A 17,688-nucleotide genomic window follows, 5' to 3' on the forward strand; every position below is an offset into this window, starting at 1 on the left:
CCTCCTGCCGGGCAGACCCCAGGTTTCTGCCCCACTGGCCTGCAGATGTGTGTGCCTACCTGGCAACTTTGGGTCACGGAGAGAGGCCCCTAGAGCTCTATTTCTGCAGCAGGGTGAGGCGGGCCAGGCCCGCAACCCTGGGTGGTCCTGGGATACACACTGGGGAGTCCTGGGGGTCCTGAGGGAAGGGCAGGGCACCTTGAGCTGGGGGAGCAGCAGAGCTCCCACCACCTGGGGGAGGGGCTTCCCCGAGTTCTGTCCCAGTCCAGTGGCGTGTGGGCCTCTCCTGCAGATGGATGACTGGTGGGCGAAGGAGTGGGTGCTGTGGCAGGGATGCTGATGTCACGGGATGCTCTCAAGATGACCACACCCGTGACACCCTCAGTCACCATGCTGGGAGCCATGGTCTGGGGACCATGTAGGGGCCACAGGGCCAGTCTTCCCCAACCGCCGCAGTCCCAGGTGGGTCAGGCTGGCCAGGGACAGTTTTGGGTTAGGTGTCCCCTTCTTCCATAGCTGCAGAGGCCCCAACTCCTGCCTGTGTCCTTGCAGGCCCGTGGCCACAGTCCCACTGTGCTGAGCCAGCTGCAGGCTACCTGGTTGGTTACTGAGGTCTTGGCCTGGGCACTTCCATCCCTGCCACTTGGGGTCCAACTCTAGGCAGAAGCTCAGCCCCCGGTCCCTCTAGGCTCGGGGCTGTGTGCATGGCAGCCAGGGGAGGGGGCACCAGTTGAGGGTTTAAGGTCCACACACCTGCCTGCCCACACCCCAGGAGACCTGCATCTCTACAGCCTGAGCCCCTTCTCACCACGTGGACAAGCCTGATGCCCCCTTCTGGGGGCCACTGGCCATCCGCAGGGCCCTCCTTCCCTCAGTGGCCCCGCCAACCTGCCCCTTCTTCCCTGGCCCTGAGGCTCTGGTCAGAGGACTGGCAGTGAAGCCGGGAGAGGATGGTGCTGACAGCAGAGCGGCTACTTCCAGGCTGCCCCTTCAGTAATGGCACTGGCCCCAAGGCACAGGTGAGCTGCAGATCCCAGGCTCCTCCCCCGCTTGTGAGGAAGATGAGCTAATGAGCCAGTGGGGAGGGAGCGGGGCTGGGACCTCAGGGACCTTGGCTCCTTTCAAGAATCCCAGAACCTTCCACAGGCTTCCTAGGTTTCGATAGCAACCATTTCCAGGGGGACACAGCCACCACCCTGGAGACTCGGAGGGAAGGACTAGAGGGAGGGACAGGCTGGCCCCCTAGGACTCTAGCGCGATTCAGGTCTGGCCCCGCCCAGGCCATTTTGTGAGGCTTCCCTTGGTCACATGACCCGACACACATGACCGCCAGTTCCCGTCTGCGGAGCTAGATATGGGTCCCCAGGAGGGGGACACAGTGTGCCCCAGGGCTGGTCCCTCTGTCCTGCTGCTAGGCCTGGTGCTGCTTAGCCTCGGGGCTGCCCAGCCCTCCAGGACCCTGGCTGCCCGTCACAGCGCTGACCCCAAGTTCCGGGAGTACTACTTTGAGCAGGTCCTAGACCACTTCAACTTCGAGAGCTTCGGCAACAAGACCTTCAGTCAGCGATTCCTGGTGTCAGGTGGGCCTGCCCCCGGACCCCTGTCCTCCATGGTCCTGCGGCTCCGGCCTCACCACCCTGCCTCCCCACAGACAAGTTCTGGAGGCAGTCTGAGGGCCCTATCTTCTTCTACACGGGGAATGAGGGCGATGTGTGGGTCTTCGCCAACAACTCAGGCTTCCTGGTGGAGCTGGCACAGCAGCAGGAGGCCCTGCTTGTCTTTGCGGAGCATGTGAGTCCCTGGCTGGTCCTGGGGGACCACGGGGCTGGGGATCCAAGCGGCTGGCACAGGGTCAGCTGTCCCTCCTTGTGCCCACAGCGGTACTACGGGAAGTCGCTCCCATTCGGCGCACAGTCCACGCAGCGTGGGTACCTGAGGCTGCTGACCGTGGAGCAGGCACTGGCCGACTTTGCCGTGTTGCTGCAGGCCCTGCGGCGGGACCTCGGTGCCCAGGATGCCCCCACCATCGCCTTCGGAGGGAGGTGGGTCCTTGGTTTCCCCTGGGTCAGAGGGCACCTAGCCTTGCCTCTTCCTCCTGGCTTCCCTGCGAGGTTCCAGAGCCCCATCTAAACCAGGTGGGTCTGCAGAGTGGCCCCATCCAGCCCGCACCCCTCTGCCACCTCTCCCTAACCTCTCCTGGTGTAGTGCAGGCCACATGCCACCTCCTCTGGGAAGCCCTCCAGTTCTTCTAGGGCAAAGCTGTGCTGGAAGCACTTCCCAGGAGACCCGCCCACCTCGGCCTCATGGGTCCTCCCACTGCCCAGCCTCCTCCCAAGCTCTGGGCAGAATCCGTATGTGGTTCTGGTGGTTTCAGTTCCTCCTTTTGGCACCTGTGACCTGAGGTGGGAAAGGGGAAGCAGGTGCTGGGACCCTTAGCTTTGGGGGCCTCTTCCCTTGGCCAGCTATGGGGGGATGCTTAGCGCCTACATGAGGATGAAGTACCCCCACCTGGTGGCAGGGGCGCTGGCGGCCAGCGCACCCGTTGTAGCTGTCTCAGGCCATGGCGACTCCTACCAGTTCTTCCGGGATGTCACGTTGGTGAGTGAGGAACTGGGGGTCTCCCAGGCCAGCCCAGGTGGGTGCTATAGCAACTGCTGTATCCTCCCCAGGACTTCTATAAGCAGAGCCCCAAATGTGCCCAGGGTGTACGTGATGCTTTCCAGCAGATCAGGGACCTGTTCCTGCAGGGAGGTGAGACTGGTCCACCCATGCCTGCCTGCCCACACCTGCTGTCCCACAACTGCCCACAGCCGGTAGCTCTGCCCTTTCCCTGCAGCCTATGATAGGATTAGCCAAGAGTTTGGCACCTGCCAGTCACTCTCAGGCCTGCAGGACTTGACGCAGCTCTTTGTGTTTGCACGGAATGCCTTCACCGTGCTGGCCATGATGGACTACCCATACCCAACTGACTTCCTGGTGTACCTGCCCGCCAACCCTGTCAAGGCAAGGTCCCTTCCCTGGGGAGGCTGCTGCAGGCCTGGCCCTGGGCCATGGCAGGCTCTCCCCCCTGTACCCCACTGGTTGGCAGCCCCAGCCCTCCTCCTGGGAAAAGCCAGGGTGGAACTGGCAGGGTGCTCAACTCAGGTGTGCTGTGTCGTTCCAACCCAGGTTGGCTGTGACCGGCTGCTGAGTGAGGCCCAGAGGATCACGGGGCTTCGAAGTCTGGCAGGTGGGTCAGCCCCATGTGGCACTGGTGGGGACTTGGGGGTGAGGACCCGAAGCCCTGGCTGTGCTCTGTGGGCCCCAAACCCCTCCGGGCTGCCTGGGGTTCGGGCTGGGCCAGCACAGATCAAATGTAGTGGCCCCCCCTACAGGAAGGAAGACATCAGGTCCCACTCAGCTGCCCTGGCTGCCAGGCTAGGGTTGATGGCAGAGCCCAGGGACTTTCTTCACAGGCACACAAAAGGGACCCGGGTCCACCCCATACAAGTTCTTCCAAGCGGGGGAGATTAGGGGCTGCTGTCCCATACCCCTCGTCCCCAGGGCTGGTCTACAATGCCTCAGGCACAGAGCGCTGTTATGACATCTACCAGCTGTACCACAGCTGTGCTGACCCCACTGGCTGTGGCACTGGCTCCGATGCCCAAGCCTGGGACTACCAGGTAGGCTTGGGTAACCTGGGCTGCTAAGGGCAGGGTGGGGGAAGCGTCCCATCACCTGACCTCACATGGCAACCCACAGGCCTGCACAGAAATTAACCTGACATTCAACAGCAACAACATGACCGACATGTTCCCTGCGCTCCTGTTCACCGAGGAGCTCCGCCAGCAGTACTGTCTGGACAAGTGGGGCGTGTGGCCCCGGCCTGACTGGCTGCAGACCAGCTTTGGGGGTGGAAGTAAGGCTGCAGCATCCTGTTCTCTGCCAGTGCAAGCTCTGCCCCACTCAGCTTTGGGCACACACTGGTCCCTCACTACCCTTCTGTGTTCTTTTTAGACATCAAGGATGCCAGCAACATCATCTTCTCCAATGGTGACCTGGACCCCTGGGCCGGTGGTGGGGTGAGGAGTCTTGGCTGGCAGTGGCCGGGGATCTGGGTGGTCCCGTCCAAGGTTCCCCACCACCAGAACCTCTCAAAACTCTCTCTGCCTTTGCCACGTGTGTGCTGGTTGTTATCTGTTCTGCTCTAAGCCTCCTGACTTCCTCCCAATTTTTCCTGACATCTGGCCCTATGACCTTCTTTGCTTTCCACTGGGACCTTTGAGGCTTCACGGTTGCCCCAAGTTACTATGCTTCAGCTGCACCCTGGTGGGTGGGAAGGGGGCTGCAGTGGGCCTGGTGGAGCCCAGAGCACTGGCCCCACCTGACGGGAGGTCCCTCTTGCTGTCCACAGATACAGAGGAACCTCAGTGCATCTGTGGTCGCCGTCACCATCCGGGGCGGAGCACATCACCTGGACCTCAGGTGCAGTGAAGCAACCCCTCTTGTCCTTCTTCTGAGCTGGGCTGCAGGCTGGGCTGGGCTGAGCTGGGCAGGAGGGGCTCAGGTGTCCCTCACAGGGCTCAGGGGACACCTGCTGCCCCGCAGAGCATCTCAGCCAGAGGACCCTGAATCTGTCGTGGAGGTGCGCAGGCTGGAGGCCAGCCTCATCCGGGAGTGGGTAAAGGCGGCCAGGTGTGAGTGGCAGCCTGTGCCACATGGGGGACCTGGGGCGGAAAGGCAGTAGCCCCCACCGTGAGGCCAGCAGGCCTGAGGGGAGCACTTCAGAGTTCCCGTGGATCACAGTGACCACCCCAGTGCAGGGCCTCTGAGCACAGGGGCAGACAGCAGGGTGGACACCTAGGGCCAGGCTGGATGTACCTTTCTTGTCCCATCAAGGCCCACAGGAGGGAGCACAACGCTGTACACAGCCCGAGACCAATAAACATTTAATAAAGCACAGATTCCTCGATGCTGAGATCAGTATTTAGAGTGACGACAGAATTTGCCCTTTCCGCCCCGGGATGGCACTCTGCACGGGGCAGAAGGAACACCAAAGCTACACCGTGCCCAGCATAGCTCACTGCACAGCAGATGAGCTCTTCAGTTGGTCCCTGGCCCCCAGGACAGCTGCTGAGCCGTGGCCTCAGTCAGCTCTGCCCTCCACAACACACCTGCAAGGGAGGCTGGGTACGGGAGGAGTTTGCTCCTCAGCTGCCCACCCTCAAGCCCATGCGCCTGGCCTAGGAGAGCAGCACCCCACATGGGAAGGGCCTGAGGACACGTGTGGTCCTTCCCCGTGAACACCACTGGGGACAGGAGTCTCAGAGGAGGCCCCTGGGTACCTGCTGTCCTAGGAGAGAACAGGGCTGCCACCTGGATCCAGGCCAGAAGACAGGTCCTGCCCACCTTGGGAGCTGGCTCTCGAGGGCTATGTGGCGCAAAGACCTGGAGGCCCTGTTCCAGGGCTCTCCCGTGTGCTGCCTGTGCTCTACATTTCCAGGGAAAGCGACCTCCCCAACCACAGGCTGCTCAGGGGCTACACAGGAGTGGAGCCACGCTGCCCCAAGGGTGCCCTGGCCTGGGAGCCAGATGAGCCCCAGGATGACAACACTGTCCCAGCAGGCAGGACAAGGACCACACGAAGGCACAAAGACCTCACTCCAGGCAGGGCATGGCACAGGTGCCACCTGCCCTGGCCACAGGGTGCTACCCAAGGCGAGGGTCCTCCCCTGCTGCAGGAAGCAGCCCCATGTGTGAGACAGGATGATAGGCCTCCGCAGGCCTCTTCCTGCCTGCAGGGAAGCCTCCTTTCCAGGCACTGTCACAGGCAGAGCGAGCTGACCTTATCTCAGTCAGGAAGTCCCATTCCCACCCGGCAGCCTGGGCCCTGAAGAGCAGCCAGGAGGATCCCTGAGTCCAACATGTAAATACCACAGCAGGCCACAGCAGCCTGACCCTCAGTCAGAACTCCCCTAAGCTCTGTTGGCCATGGTCCAGCTGCCCCACATGCTGCTTCTCAGCTTCTCTCAGAATGCAAGAGGCCGGAGCAGCCCACAGCCACCATGGGACCATTGTGGCTCCCTGCACTAAGCCACAAATGTTCAGGGGTCAGGAGTTGTGATTTGAGTGTTGTTGAAGGAGGCAGAGGTTCCTGTGGTCTGGAAACCCTGAACCCATGCCTGCTGACAAGGGCAGAGACAACAGCCGGGCCAGGGCAGGCACACAGGGATGCTCAGCCGCTGCCCACCGTCTCCACACCCAAGGGCCTTCCCAACAGACCGAGGCCAGGAGCTTCCCCTAGGCAGCGCTCCAGATGGGCAGGGGATGAGCCTCAGTGTTGAACACATAGTGGTCCAGGCTGAGCAGGTCTGGGTCATCAGAAAACAGCAGGTAGAGGTACTTGAGCGTCTCACCCAGGAAGAAGCTCTCCATCTTGTCTCTGGGATCTGGCTTGTGGATGCTCTGGACGTTGTTGATGGAAGAATAGCCACCCGAGCGGACCTGCAGGAGAGCCCAGGCCCCCACACTCAGGGATGGCCCTTGGGGGAGCCACACCCAGCTCCTACCCCATCATGGCATGTGTGACCTCCCCAGGGCAGGTAGAGTGCCCGGGACGAGGGGTCTCCAGGGCCCAGTGCCTCATGCTGGCTGGGAGAGGGCAATCTCTGCTGGAGGAAGCCCATGCCCAGGTCAGTAGGCAGAGAGCCAGGGGCTGGGGCTGGGCATGTCTGGCTGCATGGTGGTGACCAAGAGTTGGGCCAGGCACAGCATTTCCTGGATCATATGCCTTGTAAACAGTGGGCAACAAGTGTGGGTTGGAGGGGGGACCCCTCCCAGAAAGGCATGGCCAGCAACCAGGCACAGTGGACCCCATACCACCAACCACCACCAGGCTGTGCATGGCTGAGGTGCAACCAGAGGCCAGGCCTTCCCTGCCTGTGCAGCGGCACCCCAGGGTACACTCGCCTGAGCCCTGTGGCACCCAGCCGTGCTGCAGCCGTCACCTGTGACTGTGTCCCAGTGCTCACCCGAGTGTACTTGTTGAAGCTCTGCAGGATCCCCCAGCCCCAGTCCTGGTACTTGCGGTCCCCCGTCAGGCGGTACAGGTAGAACAGGCTCTCTACAGTCTCAGGGCGCAGCAGGTTGTGCCTGTCAGCTGGCTAGGGGAAGAGGGGACACAGGGTACAGCCACCCGCTCCGGCGCCACCCTCACCGGAGGGCAGCCCCCCGCTCACCTTGACTATCACGTCTTTCAGGTCAGCCTGGAAGAAGGTGTTGAAGTGGGCGATCTCTGGGCTCAGCCCTGTCTCCATCTGGTGGTTCATCTGGTAGCAGGTCTCCATGAGCGCCAGGGCCAGCTCCATGTGCTCGGCAGGCAGGCCGTGGTGGACGCCCAGGGCCAGCGTCCCTGGCAGGAAGCACACCAGGTGGTCCTGGAATCAGAGGGTCTCCTCACAGCTGGACCCAGGTCCACAGCACTCGCCAGCTCAGCCCACACTCCCAGGGGAACGTGCCCCCAGCAGGGGCAGGGGCAGCAGGTGGATGGGGGCCCAGGCTCAGCACCCCCTCCCCTGGGCCTCCTGCCAGTGCCCCTTCCACTACTGCTGCCTGCTGGGCACCTGAAGGAGCCCTGAAGGGAGAAGAGATGGCCTGGTGTGGGGAGGTCCCAGGTCTCCCTGGCTGTTCAGCAAGGTCTCAGCCAGAGACAAGGTGCACAGCAAATGTCCACCCCAACATGCTCACTTCCCTTGGCCCGAGTTCCTTGTTCTTTCTAACACACAGACTCAGGAGCCTTGGAAGCCACCAAGAAAGGCCCTACCAGCCCAGCCCACACGACTCACCATCTTGGCACTGAAACGGCCATGGGCGAGCTCCCCAACGAAGATGAACTTCCCAGGCTCGGAGCGCCGCAGCAAGTGCGCTTTGATCCCCTCGATGGCCGTGAGGTAGTCCTCCAGCAGCCTGTGGTACCAGCGAGTCAGCTGTGCACGACCTCCTCAGGAGTGCAGGCAGGAGCCTCGCCAAGCCACCCACTCACAAGGACAGACAGCAACGCATGGCCCAGGACCCCACGCCCCACGAGGGCATGGTGGGGATACATCCACACCCAACCTGCACGGCTGCAGGTCCCCGACAAAGCAGGCACAGAAGGAGCAGGGAACCTGGCCTACGGGCAGCGGAAATGGCCTCACTGTGTCTCGGTCTTCCCGCCCTGGATCCACTGCTTCAGCAGGTACTCATAGTAGCTGTCAGCCCTGGCGCCCAAGGTGAACACACCCGGGTGGGTGAAGAGACCGCTGTGTGTGTTGATGAACATGGGCACCAGCCCATCCTTCTTCCCAGACAGGGAGTGGATGTGCCTCGTCACGTTCTCCACGGCCTCCTGTGGCAGGGGAAGGGCTGCTGGGGGAAGCCTTCTCAAACATCCGCACAAAGCTCCCTCACACAGTCCACGAGACCAGCACCATCCCTGTCTCAGAGCCGCACGAGAACCCTGTACCAAGCTGCCCGAGAACACCAAGCAGAAGCCTCAGCCAAACGCTTGTGCATAGGCCCTGGCGTCCCTCCCCAGCCACCCAGAGGGGATGAACCCAAATGATGTTCCTCCAGAGAGGATACACACAAGAGAGACACTCAACATCACTACTGCAGGAAAAGGTGTCAAAACCACCGTGAGATGTCACCTCACACCATGAGGCTGGCTACCATGAAAAAGCAGAAAATAACAAGAGTTGTCGGGGGTATGGAGAAATAGGATGCTTCCTACACTGTGGATGGCAACGCAGAATGGCACAACCATACAGGAAAACATGCTGGCTGTCCAAAAGAGTCACACACAGAACTACCCCCGACTCAGCCAGTCTGGGTCTAGGTCCAGAGCCTGAAGAACTGAAAGCCTCCTCACGAAGCTATCTATCGTACACCCGACTGCGAGCAGCCTTATTCACCAGAGCTGGGACCGAAAACAGCCCATGAGGGGTGAACAGATGAGCACGAGGTCCTCCCCATGACAGGGACAGAGGCCAGCACCTCAATGCCACAGCAACGTGGACAAAGGTGCCAGACATCAAAGGACCAACGCTGCATGACTCCACTCTCAAAGGACCCAGCAAAAAATGACACAGGGACTGTAGGCCGGAAGAGGAATCTGGGTTTCTGTTTAACAGGGGTGCTTGGTTTCACACAACGAAGGGAGCTGTGCAGGTGGCTGGTGACGATGACCACACAACATTATAGTGTATTTAATGCCAATGAACCACACAACAAAAAATGGTTAAGATGGTCAATTTTGCATTTGTTTTCCTATGGTGAAAAAACAACAAAGGAGATCACAGTGAGTTCCAGGTCAGTCTCAATTACATAGTGAGACCCTATCTCAAAAAACAAAAACAACACAACAACAAAGGCGAGATTAACACACACATTGCACTGTACTCGCAACGTGGACAGGTTAGTTCCCTTGGGAACTGTGTCCAGCTGGAAATGTGACCTCTTACCCGGAATTTCTTAATCCCCGTGAGACGAGAAAGCTCCCGGAACTCCAGCTGAATGCTTGTCACCTCGGCCACCGTGCTATCTGAAGTCCAGCGGGGTGGATGGGCGACTCCAGTGCCGATGTTCACATCTGAGTATGGGATCTTGGAAGGCGTGGCAAAGGCAGGCATCAGCCGGTTTCCAAAGTCTTCCTGGCATAAAAGCACAGCAGAGAATCAAGGGCCTCCTCCTCACTTCTGCCTCAGTGGGGAGGCCTGGTAGCACCCCAGCCCCACAGGCAGCGAACAAGCTGCACGCCAGCAGTACTGGGCAGCTCTCCTAAGGGCACCACGGAGGGAGAAGGTGGGCTCACCCGCGAACTGAAGAGCCAGAGGCATTTAGAGAAAAAGCCCTCGGCCAGAGCAGGAGACACTCACGGCTTTCCTCAGGAAGAGGCTGTCCCCTGACAGGTGGTAAGTACTCAGCAGGGCCCCCAGGAGGCGAATGGTGCTCTCAAACAGGTTGACGTCCACATCTTTCTCAAAGTTCAGCTTCGCTGACACCCACTGCCTAGCTTCTTCAAATTCTGTGACAAGAGTGGCACTTCAGGAGCAGACTTGTGACCTCTCCCTCTCTCCCAGGACAGACCCATCCTCCACGTGCCTCCTGGAGAGACGTGTCCCTGCAGGATGTCAGGGCCCTGTCCACCTGGGGGTGACCCAGAGGCCATCACCGCGCAGGCGAACAAGGCAGCATAGCAGCCCTGGGAGCACAGGCGGCCCCACAAGCACTGTCACGCAATAGCCGAGCGAGGTATTGGTGGCCCTCAAGCTATTAAGCCACCAAGTGTTTTACTACCGATTCTGGAGCAACGAGACAGTCTCCCCAGTTAACTGGACTGGGGACCTTGAGGAAACCACCGAGACTGGGGCCAGCATGAGCCCACATCAGGCCTCCTGCCCCCCTGCAGAATGGGATGGAGACATTTCCTGGACAGCCTACCACATCCACCCTCAGCTTTCCAGGAGGCCAGGGAACATCTGTTCAAAGTGGGCCCCGGACAGCAGACACAAAACCAGATCCTGACCACACCAAGCACATGCACGTCCACGTCCAAGAGAAGGCACAACTCGTGGCTGAAAGAAAATAGCAGCCCCATGCTGCTCGGGATCCAACTCACTAGTACCTTTTTTCAGACCCAGAATCCACATGGTATCCAGGGCATCAATCAGGGTGAGGCCCAGGCCAAACCACTCAGTGAAGGACCTGGACACCGGCTTCAGCTCGTCGTGGCCCCAAGAGAATTTGCGGTACCCCTTCCATGCGTGGAGGAAGGCCTCGATCACCCCCTTCTGGCGCGCATTCTGGGGGCCTGGAGGGGAGAGCAAAGCAGTGGGGATGTGGCCCATCTTTCAGGACACAGGAGACCCTCCTGGCTGGGCCCTTCTATGGTCCCAGGTGAGCAAGGTGGAAAGGACATGGCGGAGTGACATGTGGAGCAGAAAGGCAGGGAGAACTGCAGCAGAGCAGTGACACCAGAGACTGAGGGGCTGCAGTGGGGCCTCAAGCGTGCCAAAAGCAGTGAGGCCTCCCCAACACGGTGCACACAGAAATTACTCCTTTCAGGCCATGGGGGTATCTGGTCAAGGGGGATGGGCACCATCCCACAATGCAGAACAAAGCAGCGTATAGCTCACAGCACCTCACAAACAGGGAGCTGGGAGCTACTAATGGCACAGGAGCAGCAAGCAGGTCCTTGGCCGTACACCTGTCCTGCCCACTTGTGCTGACACTGGGGTCCCTGGGAAGCTTGGTCTTCATCCAGCTGGCGAGGTGTGTGTGTCACACCATACGCCTTCCCACCAGGTAAGGACCCCGTCCACAGCCACAGGTTGGCCCGGCCACTCCTACAGCCAGAGCCACCTTGATGTGTCCCTGCTATGCTGCCCACAAGCCTGAGGAGGTGGCGGCAGCACCAGCACAGCAGGTACCACTCAAGGGTGTTCCCTGGCTGCAGAGCAGGGACACAGACGCACTTTCCCCTCAAAGGGTGTCACGAGAACTGAAGGCCAGGCATGCATAGAGCTGCCTCGCAGGGACCCATTGGGCACAGGGGTAAATGGACACAGGGAAGGACAGCCACATGACCAGGGATCCCACAGTGCAAACTGGCTCAAGCATGGAGCCCTGAAATCAAACTTTAGAACCTAGCACAGGCAGCAGTAAACCTCCTGCCACTGGGTGCTCAGACCAGGGCCAGAGCTGCTCAGAGAGGCCAAGGGGCAAGTGGCACAGGCTGGGCTTATGCCCAGGGAGGCTAGGCAGCAGAGGGGCCTCACCAGGGTCCTTCTGCATCCTGACTGCTGGCGCGGAAGGCATGGTGGGGGCGGCTGCTCTTCTTGAAGGGTGCTCAGTGCCCTGCTCAGGCTCGATCACTGCCCCTCGCCAGCTGCAGGAGAGGAGGAGGTTTTCAGGGCTCCTACCTCGATGCACCCCAATCCTGTGCCCAGTTCCAACCCTGAAGGTGCAATGGCCACAGATAGGTGGGGAAACAGGCAAAGTCAGTCAGTCCTGATGCCCTCTAGCAAAGGCCTCTGCCTGTGGAGAAGACACCCAGGCTGCTCCAGACACAGGGGACCCTGAGGTCAGAGACCAGGGCACAAAGAATCCAAGAACTAGACCATGGGGCTCAGGAAAAGTGACACCACAGAGGGAAGAGATGGCCCAAGATGAGGGCTTCTAATCTGTGACCACTTTGCACACTGTCCAAATCCAGTGTGGAGGTCCCTCACTGTGGAGGTCCCTGCCTCAGTTCTGTTCCATGCCAGCCGACGGGAGGGGCAGAGGCCTCGCTGCAGAACTCCCAGTGGAGGCTGAGCCACGGGGCCTCGCGAAAAGCCTGAGCTGGCTCGGTCCCAGCCCAGCCAGATGCATCCTACCTCCACAGGAGCCCACGTCTTGGGTGGGGAGCATGGCGCCCCAGTGGCCAAGTGCCCTTGCCTCTGGAAGTTGCCCCTTCCTTCCCCGGACAGGGTGAGGCTCCCCAGGGATGTGCCCATGCCCCAACTCACACGCTCCCAATGAGGCCCCCAAGCCAGTCCCTGCCCCAACCCAGCCTGTCAGGGACACTGCTCAGGAGCAGAGCTTCCAGGATGGACCCACTGAGAGGCTGCATGGCTGGGCCTGGCTGCAGGGAACCCAGCCCTGTGCCTCAGTCATGACTGCGCCCAAGAAACACCAAGCAGGAAATGTGACTGGAGCCTCTGGTGGCACCTGTGGGACGCTGTGCCCTGGACACCTGACAGGCTGGCAGGGCTCAGTGCCCAGCCCCTCCCGCTTTGCTCACTGCCTGGCCAAAAGGGACACAGGAGGGTGGGGCTGCCAGGTAGTTGTCCATCCCACACCTGCCACATGGGAAAGGCCTGAGCTCACTTCCATCCCCAGCTCTGTCCCTCAGGACTCCCACATCAGAGCCCCAATCCCAGAGAGCTGTGCCCACTGGGAACAGGAGTCACAGACTGGAATGGCTCTGACCTCCAGTCTTAGAAATGTGACTGCGTGCCAGGTGTGGTGGCACATACCTGCAATCCCAGCATTTGGGAGGCTGAGGCAGAAGGATTGCCAGGAGTTCAAGGCTACATAGAACTACATAGTGAGACCCTGTCTCAAAGAAAGAGATGTGACTGTGTAATCAAATCTTAATGAAGACAATTTTAGAAAACACTCTGTCTCCAGAGGGAAGTATGGCACAGAGAAGATGTCAGGTCTGTTTGTGGAAACCCCGAGGCTGGCCTGTCACTGAACAGTCAGACCCATTCTGGGCACCTCGCCCTCAGTACCTGATGACTGTGCGCTGTGGTGTTTCTTCCTGGTGAGTGTCCCCTGGGGTGGCCACCTGCTCCTGGGCCTCACCCTGAATCCCATCCTTGGAGTCTATGTTGGGGGCTCTGATCTGCAGATGGGGGGGTCTCCGCCGGATATGCTTTCGAGGTTTCTGGTCAAAAATCAGAGTCACAGATGAGAACACCTCACCTGCTCACAGGTGGTGCTTCTTTGCAGACCCAGGACTTTCTCCTCCCGTCCCTGCCCACCCGGGACAGAGCCAGGGACCTGCATGTAACCCCTGATCCTGGGAACAGCTTCACTTTAAACAGGGTTGTAGGGGTGGGAGGCCAGCTCCTTAGGAGCGCGGACCACGCCAGCTGGCTGTTATGGGCCTGGACAAAGGGCGGGATGGGAGAGTTCAATACTGCCACAAAGCCTGCAGCGGAGGAAGAACAGTAAGGGCAAAGACCTCATGAATGGGAGGCAGGAGACTCATAGCCTCAGCCCAGAAGCCAGCAGAGCCACAACTCTCCATCCCAGACAGCAGGGATGTCCTCACAGAGCAAGGCCCCTGCATCCACCCTGCGACAGGGCTGCCAACAGGCTCAGTGGCATCCCACCCTTTTCTCAGGACATCCACAGCAGGACCACCCTTGGCTTATCTGTGAGTGGCGAGAGAAACCTCAGGAGACAAGTGACGTACACTACAGTAACCCATGGCGCAGAAACCCGGCTGTTGGACAAGCCTGATGAAAGACGCTACAGTGTGCAACGAGAATCCAGACGTACACCCCACAGATGCTAAACCCTCATGTGTGCACACATGTGCATCCACACACAAGTAGGAACCAACATGCTACAGTGTGCAATGAGAGTCCAGACGTACAGCCCACAGATGCTAAACCCTCATGTGTGCACACATGTGCATCCACACACAAGTAGGAACCAACACGCTACAGTGTGCAACGAGAATCCAGACGTACACCCCACAGATGCTAAACCCTCACGTGTGCACACATGTGCATCCACACACAAGTAGGAACCAACACGCTACAGTGTGCAACGAGAATCCAGACGTACACCCTCACAGATGCTAAACCCTCATGTGTGCACACATGTGCATCCACACACAAGCAGAAACCAACATGCTACGTGCTTCAGAGTGGCCTCGAGGACCTGCCAAGCCCTCCGGAAGAACCAGCCTGTACATAGAGACCCTCATCTGAGACAGGCTCTCCCATCTGCAGTGGTGCACAGTGGCCCAGCAGACCCTGAGCACCACATGCTGTGGGCTGGCACTGTCCTGGCCTTTCCAATCCCAGACTCTGCCACCCCAGCGCCAACCAGATGTTGCTCAGCTGCACAGATGCTGCTTTTCACAGCAGGACGTGGCTTGCTGGGTAGCCCCTGTAGCTTCCTCCTGCTGCTCTGCACTTCCTGTCACCTAGGTGAAACATCCAGCAATCTGAAGACAAGAGCATCTCTCAATGCTCGCTTCAGCAGCACATATACTAAAACAGCATCTCTCAGGCAGAAAGAATACAACACTCCATCTAAAGGGATGGGTGGCCTCAAGCTCACTTACCAACTCTCCTTGCTTGGGCCCCTGGCCAATGATCAGAGGCTGAGCCACTCGCAGTCTGGGAGCCATTCTGAGAGCAGCTTCCTCCAGCTGCACTCAGCAGGATGTGAAACTTCCACCTGGCACCTAGGACTTGGCTGCCAAGGAAAGCCCTGGGGCCACATCAGCTGGGCATACTCGGGTCGTGTGGATAGTAGTGACTGATACCCAAAGGCCCAAGGGTGCGCAGCAGCCTCTTAATTGGCACCTGCTCCATCCCCAGCCTGCTCCCACTGGACATGCATGCTGGTGGCTCTCTTGCTCCCTCTGTCTGATGCTGGACTCCACGCTTTGCTCTCTGCCTGGCAGGGACTCAGAATGTCCCAGCCTGGCACCCCAGGCCTGGCCCTGGCCCTGGCCCTCCTCCACTCTTGCTAGACAACACACACCATCTCTACTGGGGACCCTGGCACCACTTCCCCACAGGTGGCCCCCGCTGCCTCCAAGGCACTGCCAAAGAAGCAGAGCCCAACAGCATCTCCATGTCTCTAGACCCTTCCCACAGCCCTCACCTTGCCCAGGGACCCTCCCTCTGTCCACCTCCCATCACCCTGTCCTGCAGTGTCCCACTACCACCAGGGTCCCCAGGGCGTGCACAGCCTCGTTCTCCCTTCGTCCTGCCCTCCTCTCCTGAGGCCCCAGCATTGCATCCCCACCCCGCCTCCTGGCTTCAAGACAACACACAGGAGTATCCTTGCCAAGTTTCTGCCACCTCAGGAGACACCTCCATGCTGCTCACACCTCCTCAGACACCTGCTTCTTAGCTCAGCCCTGTGGGAATTTCACTCTCAGAAATACATTTCCTGCTTCTCCTTGCTTGAGTAGTGTCAGGAGCTTAGTCCTGCTCTGCCCATCCTGATCACAAATGGGCTTCTCAGCCTGCAGGTGCTATCCTCAGGGGGTTGCCTCAGCCCAAAGCACCCACTCCCTTCCTGCCTCCTGCCCTTCCGATTCACCACCTGCAGCTTATGCTGCCAACCTGATTCTGTGTGTTGCTGGCCCCTCACTGACTTTCCTCCCAGCCTATGGCACCTACACAAGAGAAAGATCTTCATCACTATGCGGTAAACACCTAACACAGGAGCCAGTCACAGTGGATGTCCAGATAACAGAGGTGACTATGCCTCTCTCCTCCCCAGTGCTCAGGTAGCGAGTCCAGGATGAGGCAAGTGAGAGGAAACAGGCAGTATGTGGTAGGAGAGGAACTGTGCTCGGCCTCCCTGAACAGTACCAACCAGAATGCCTAGCCCAGAGCCTGGTGAGACTCAGAGTGCTAATTGCAGGTACCTGAGGCAACATCGTGGGCTTATCCTCTGGGTTGGTGTCTGCCTTCCGAGGAGCTGGTAAGACGGGTGGGTTTGCTGGTTTCTGTCCTGTCATTTCCACCCTCAGCCTCTGCCCTTCTGTGGGGCTGCCACCTAGAACTGCAGAGAGAACCCTTCATCTCAACACCAGCCCTGGGGAGGCTTAACCTGTTCTCTGAGAGAAGGTAACCGAGGGAGCCTCTCAGAAGTCACTGGATTTGAGAATGGCCAGAAGGAATCAAATATTTTCCAAAGCCGTTGTGGTGTGTCCCTACCATTACACCCACACACACTTCCCTCAATAGTCTGTTCCAGAGAGCACAAAATGGTGCCAAACAGGCAGTCTTTCTGCATGACCTGCAGAGCTGTGTGGCTCTCCCCAAGTGGCAACCATCTTAGAGAAATTCAAGAGAGACTCTGTCATCCCCAGAAATCTGCTGGGCTTTCCCAACACTGGGCAATGGTGCTAGGTGCTACGGCTGTACTGGAATGGTCAGGACTCAGTGTTCAAGCTCACGCCTGACATTCTCTGAAGGAGAGAGGCCAGGGACAGCAATGCTGACACCAGATACCAGAGAGCACCATTACAGCTCTGTGCCACCACCAGGTGGTTGTACACCGCTCTCTCTTCCTACCTCACTGCATTTCCGCCACCTTGTTGCCACATATGCCTCCTGGAGCTGTTAATAGTGGACTTTGTGATCGCAACTGCCCTCAGCCCAAGTATCCTTCCGTGCCACTGGTGCCTCTGTTACCTTTCCACCGGTCCGCCATGTGGGTATAGGACAGGAATGCACAGAGAACCAACAAGGCCAACAGGAAGAGAATCACGTTCCGCTGTAACCGCGACAGCTGCTTCCATTTCTAGGGAATGGTCAGAGAATGACATTTCTTACTGGAAACAGGACAACTGAACCTCTTTCACTATCTCAGATTCAGGGAGGGCAGCAGGTTCTTCAGAAAGATAAATTCAGGGTCAGCAGGATTTGCCTGGGCATTGCAGAATGATCCCCGTGATGATCCCGCGATCCCCGTGATCTGGCCCCAGGCCGACTCCGCCGGGCATATGCCCTACTTTGCATCCGTGCCCTTCAGCCTGCACTACCACGAACACCCCATCCGGTAACTAAGTGGGGCGCATTACTCGTTATACTGAAGGACCCAGGGTCACCGCGTCAGGGACTTCGGAGGACCGGAGACCCGGGGCCCGCGCAGCGCCCACTCCCGGAGGAGCACCACCCCTGCCTCACCCTCAAGCACGAGCGCCGCCGCCGGCTCTTGTTGTTATCGTAGCTCTCGCCCAAACTCAGCGTCACCGAGATGAAGTCCCGGTGAGGCGCCGGCGGCGGCGGGGGGTACATGGCGACTTTGCCGGCCTTCGAGAGCTCGCTCCCTTGTGACTTCAGGGAGCCAGAGTCTGAGGCGGATAGAGGGTAGCCATCGTTGTACTGTCCACACCCCGCCCATGGCCTTGCACACGAC

The 17,688-nt window shown here is 59.3% G+C and overlaps 2 protein-coding genes across 4 annotated transcripts; one reads left to right on the forward strand and one right to left on the reverse strand.

Annotated features, from left to right (window-relative positions):
• The first annotated feature begins 1,275 nt into the window (after positions 1 to 1,275).
• On the forward strand, positions 1,276 to 4,856 carry Dpp7 (dipeptidyl peptidase 7). 3 transcript variants are annotated; one of them, XM_010608810.3, is made up of 12 exons: positions 1,276 to 1,580; positions 1,652 to 1,791; positions 1,879 to 2,042; positions 2,463 to 2,598; positions 2,670 to 2,751; positions 2,837 to 3,003; positions 3,169 to 3,229; positions 3,544 to 3,662; positions 3,742 to 3,898; positions 3,997 to 4,061; positions 4,394 to 4,464; positions 4,588 to 4,856. In XM_010608810.3, exons 1-12 carry the CDS (start codon positions 1,355 to 1,357, stop codon positions 4,724 to 4,726), a joined length of 1,527 nt encoding a protein of 508 aa, XP_010607112.1. In that variant the 5' UTR covers positions 1,276 to 1,354; the 3' UTR covers positions 4,727 to 4,856. The 3 variants fall into 3 exon arrangements, with proteins under 3 accessions (XP_010607112.1, XP_010607113.1, XP_010607114.1); XM_010608811.3 differs by having other exon boundaries at positions 3,565 to 3,662; XM_010608812.3 differs by having other exon boundaries at positions 3,571 to 3,662.
• Positions 4,857 to 4,911: 55 nt separating this feature from the next.
• On the reverse strand, positions 4,912 to 17,688 carry Man1b1 (mannosidase alpha class 1B member 1). Its single transcript, XM_010608813.2, has 13 exons — positions 17,457 to 17,688; positions 16,962 to 17,070; positions 16,190 to 16,326; positions 13,296 to 13,450; positions 11,796 to 11,905; positions 10,643 to 10,828; positions 9,894 to 10,042; positions 9,480 to 9,668; positions 8,175 to 8,365; positions 7,824 to 7,944; positions 7,218 to 7,415; positions 7,011 to 7,142; positions 4,912 to 6,483 (listed from the first exon to the last, which is right to left on the reverse strand). The coding sequence occupies exons 1-13, from the start codon at positions 17,565 to 17,567 to the stop codon at positions 6,280 to 6,282; spliced, it is 1,992 nt and encodes a 663-aa protein (XP_010607115.1). The 5' UTR covers positions 17,568 to 17,688; the 3' UTR covers positions 4,912 to 6,279.

This window comes from Fukomys damarensis, unplaced genomic scaffold (genome assembly GCF_012274545.1).
Source record: "Fukomys damarensis isolate Sample0158 unplaced genomic scaffold, DMR_v1.0_HiC HiC_scaffold_36, whole genome shotgun sequence".
NCBI lineage: Eukaryota > Metazoa > Chordata > Mammalia > Rodentia > Bathyergidae > Fukomys > Fukomys damarensis.

Bases quoted from the DNA above. Each gene is read 5' to 3' on its own strand.
- Dpp7 (XM_010608810.3), top strand. From the start codon at position 1,355: ATGGGTCCCCAGGAGGGGGACACAGTGTGCCCCAGGGCTGGTCCCTCT. The intron at 3,004-3,168 runs GCAAGGTCCCTT...GTTCCAACCCAG, and splicing joins TGCCCGCCAACCCTGTCAAG to GTTGGCTGTGACCGGCTGCT. The intron at 4,062-4,393 runs GTGAGGAGTCTT...TGCTGTCCACAG, and splicing joins ACCCCTGGGCCGGTGGTGGG to ATACAGAGGAACCTCAGTGC.
- Man1b1 (XM_010608813.2), bottom strand. From the start codon at position 17,567: ATGTACCCCCCGCCGCCGCCGGCGCCTCACCGGGACTTCATCTCGGTG. The intron at 17,071-17,456 runs GTGAGGCAGGGG...ACCATTCCCTAG, and splicing joins GGCGGCGCTCGTGCTTGAGG to AAATGGAAGCAGCTGTCGCG. The intron at 16,327-16,961 runs GTAACAGAGGCA...TTCTCTCTGCAG, and splicing joins CATGGCGGACCGGTGGAAAG to TTCTAGGTGGCAGCCCCACA.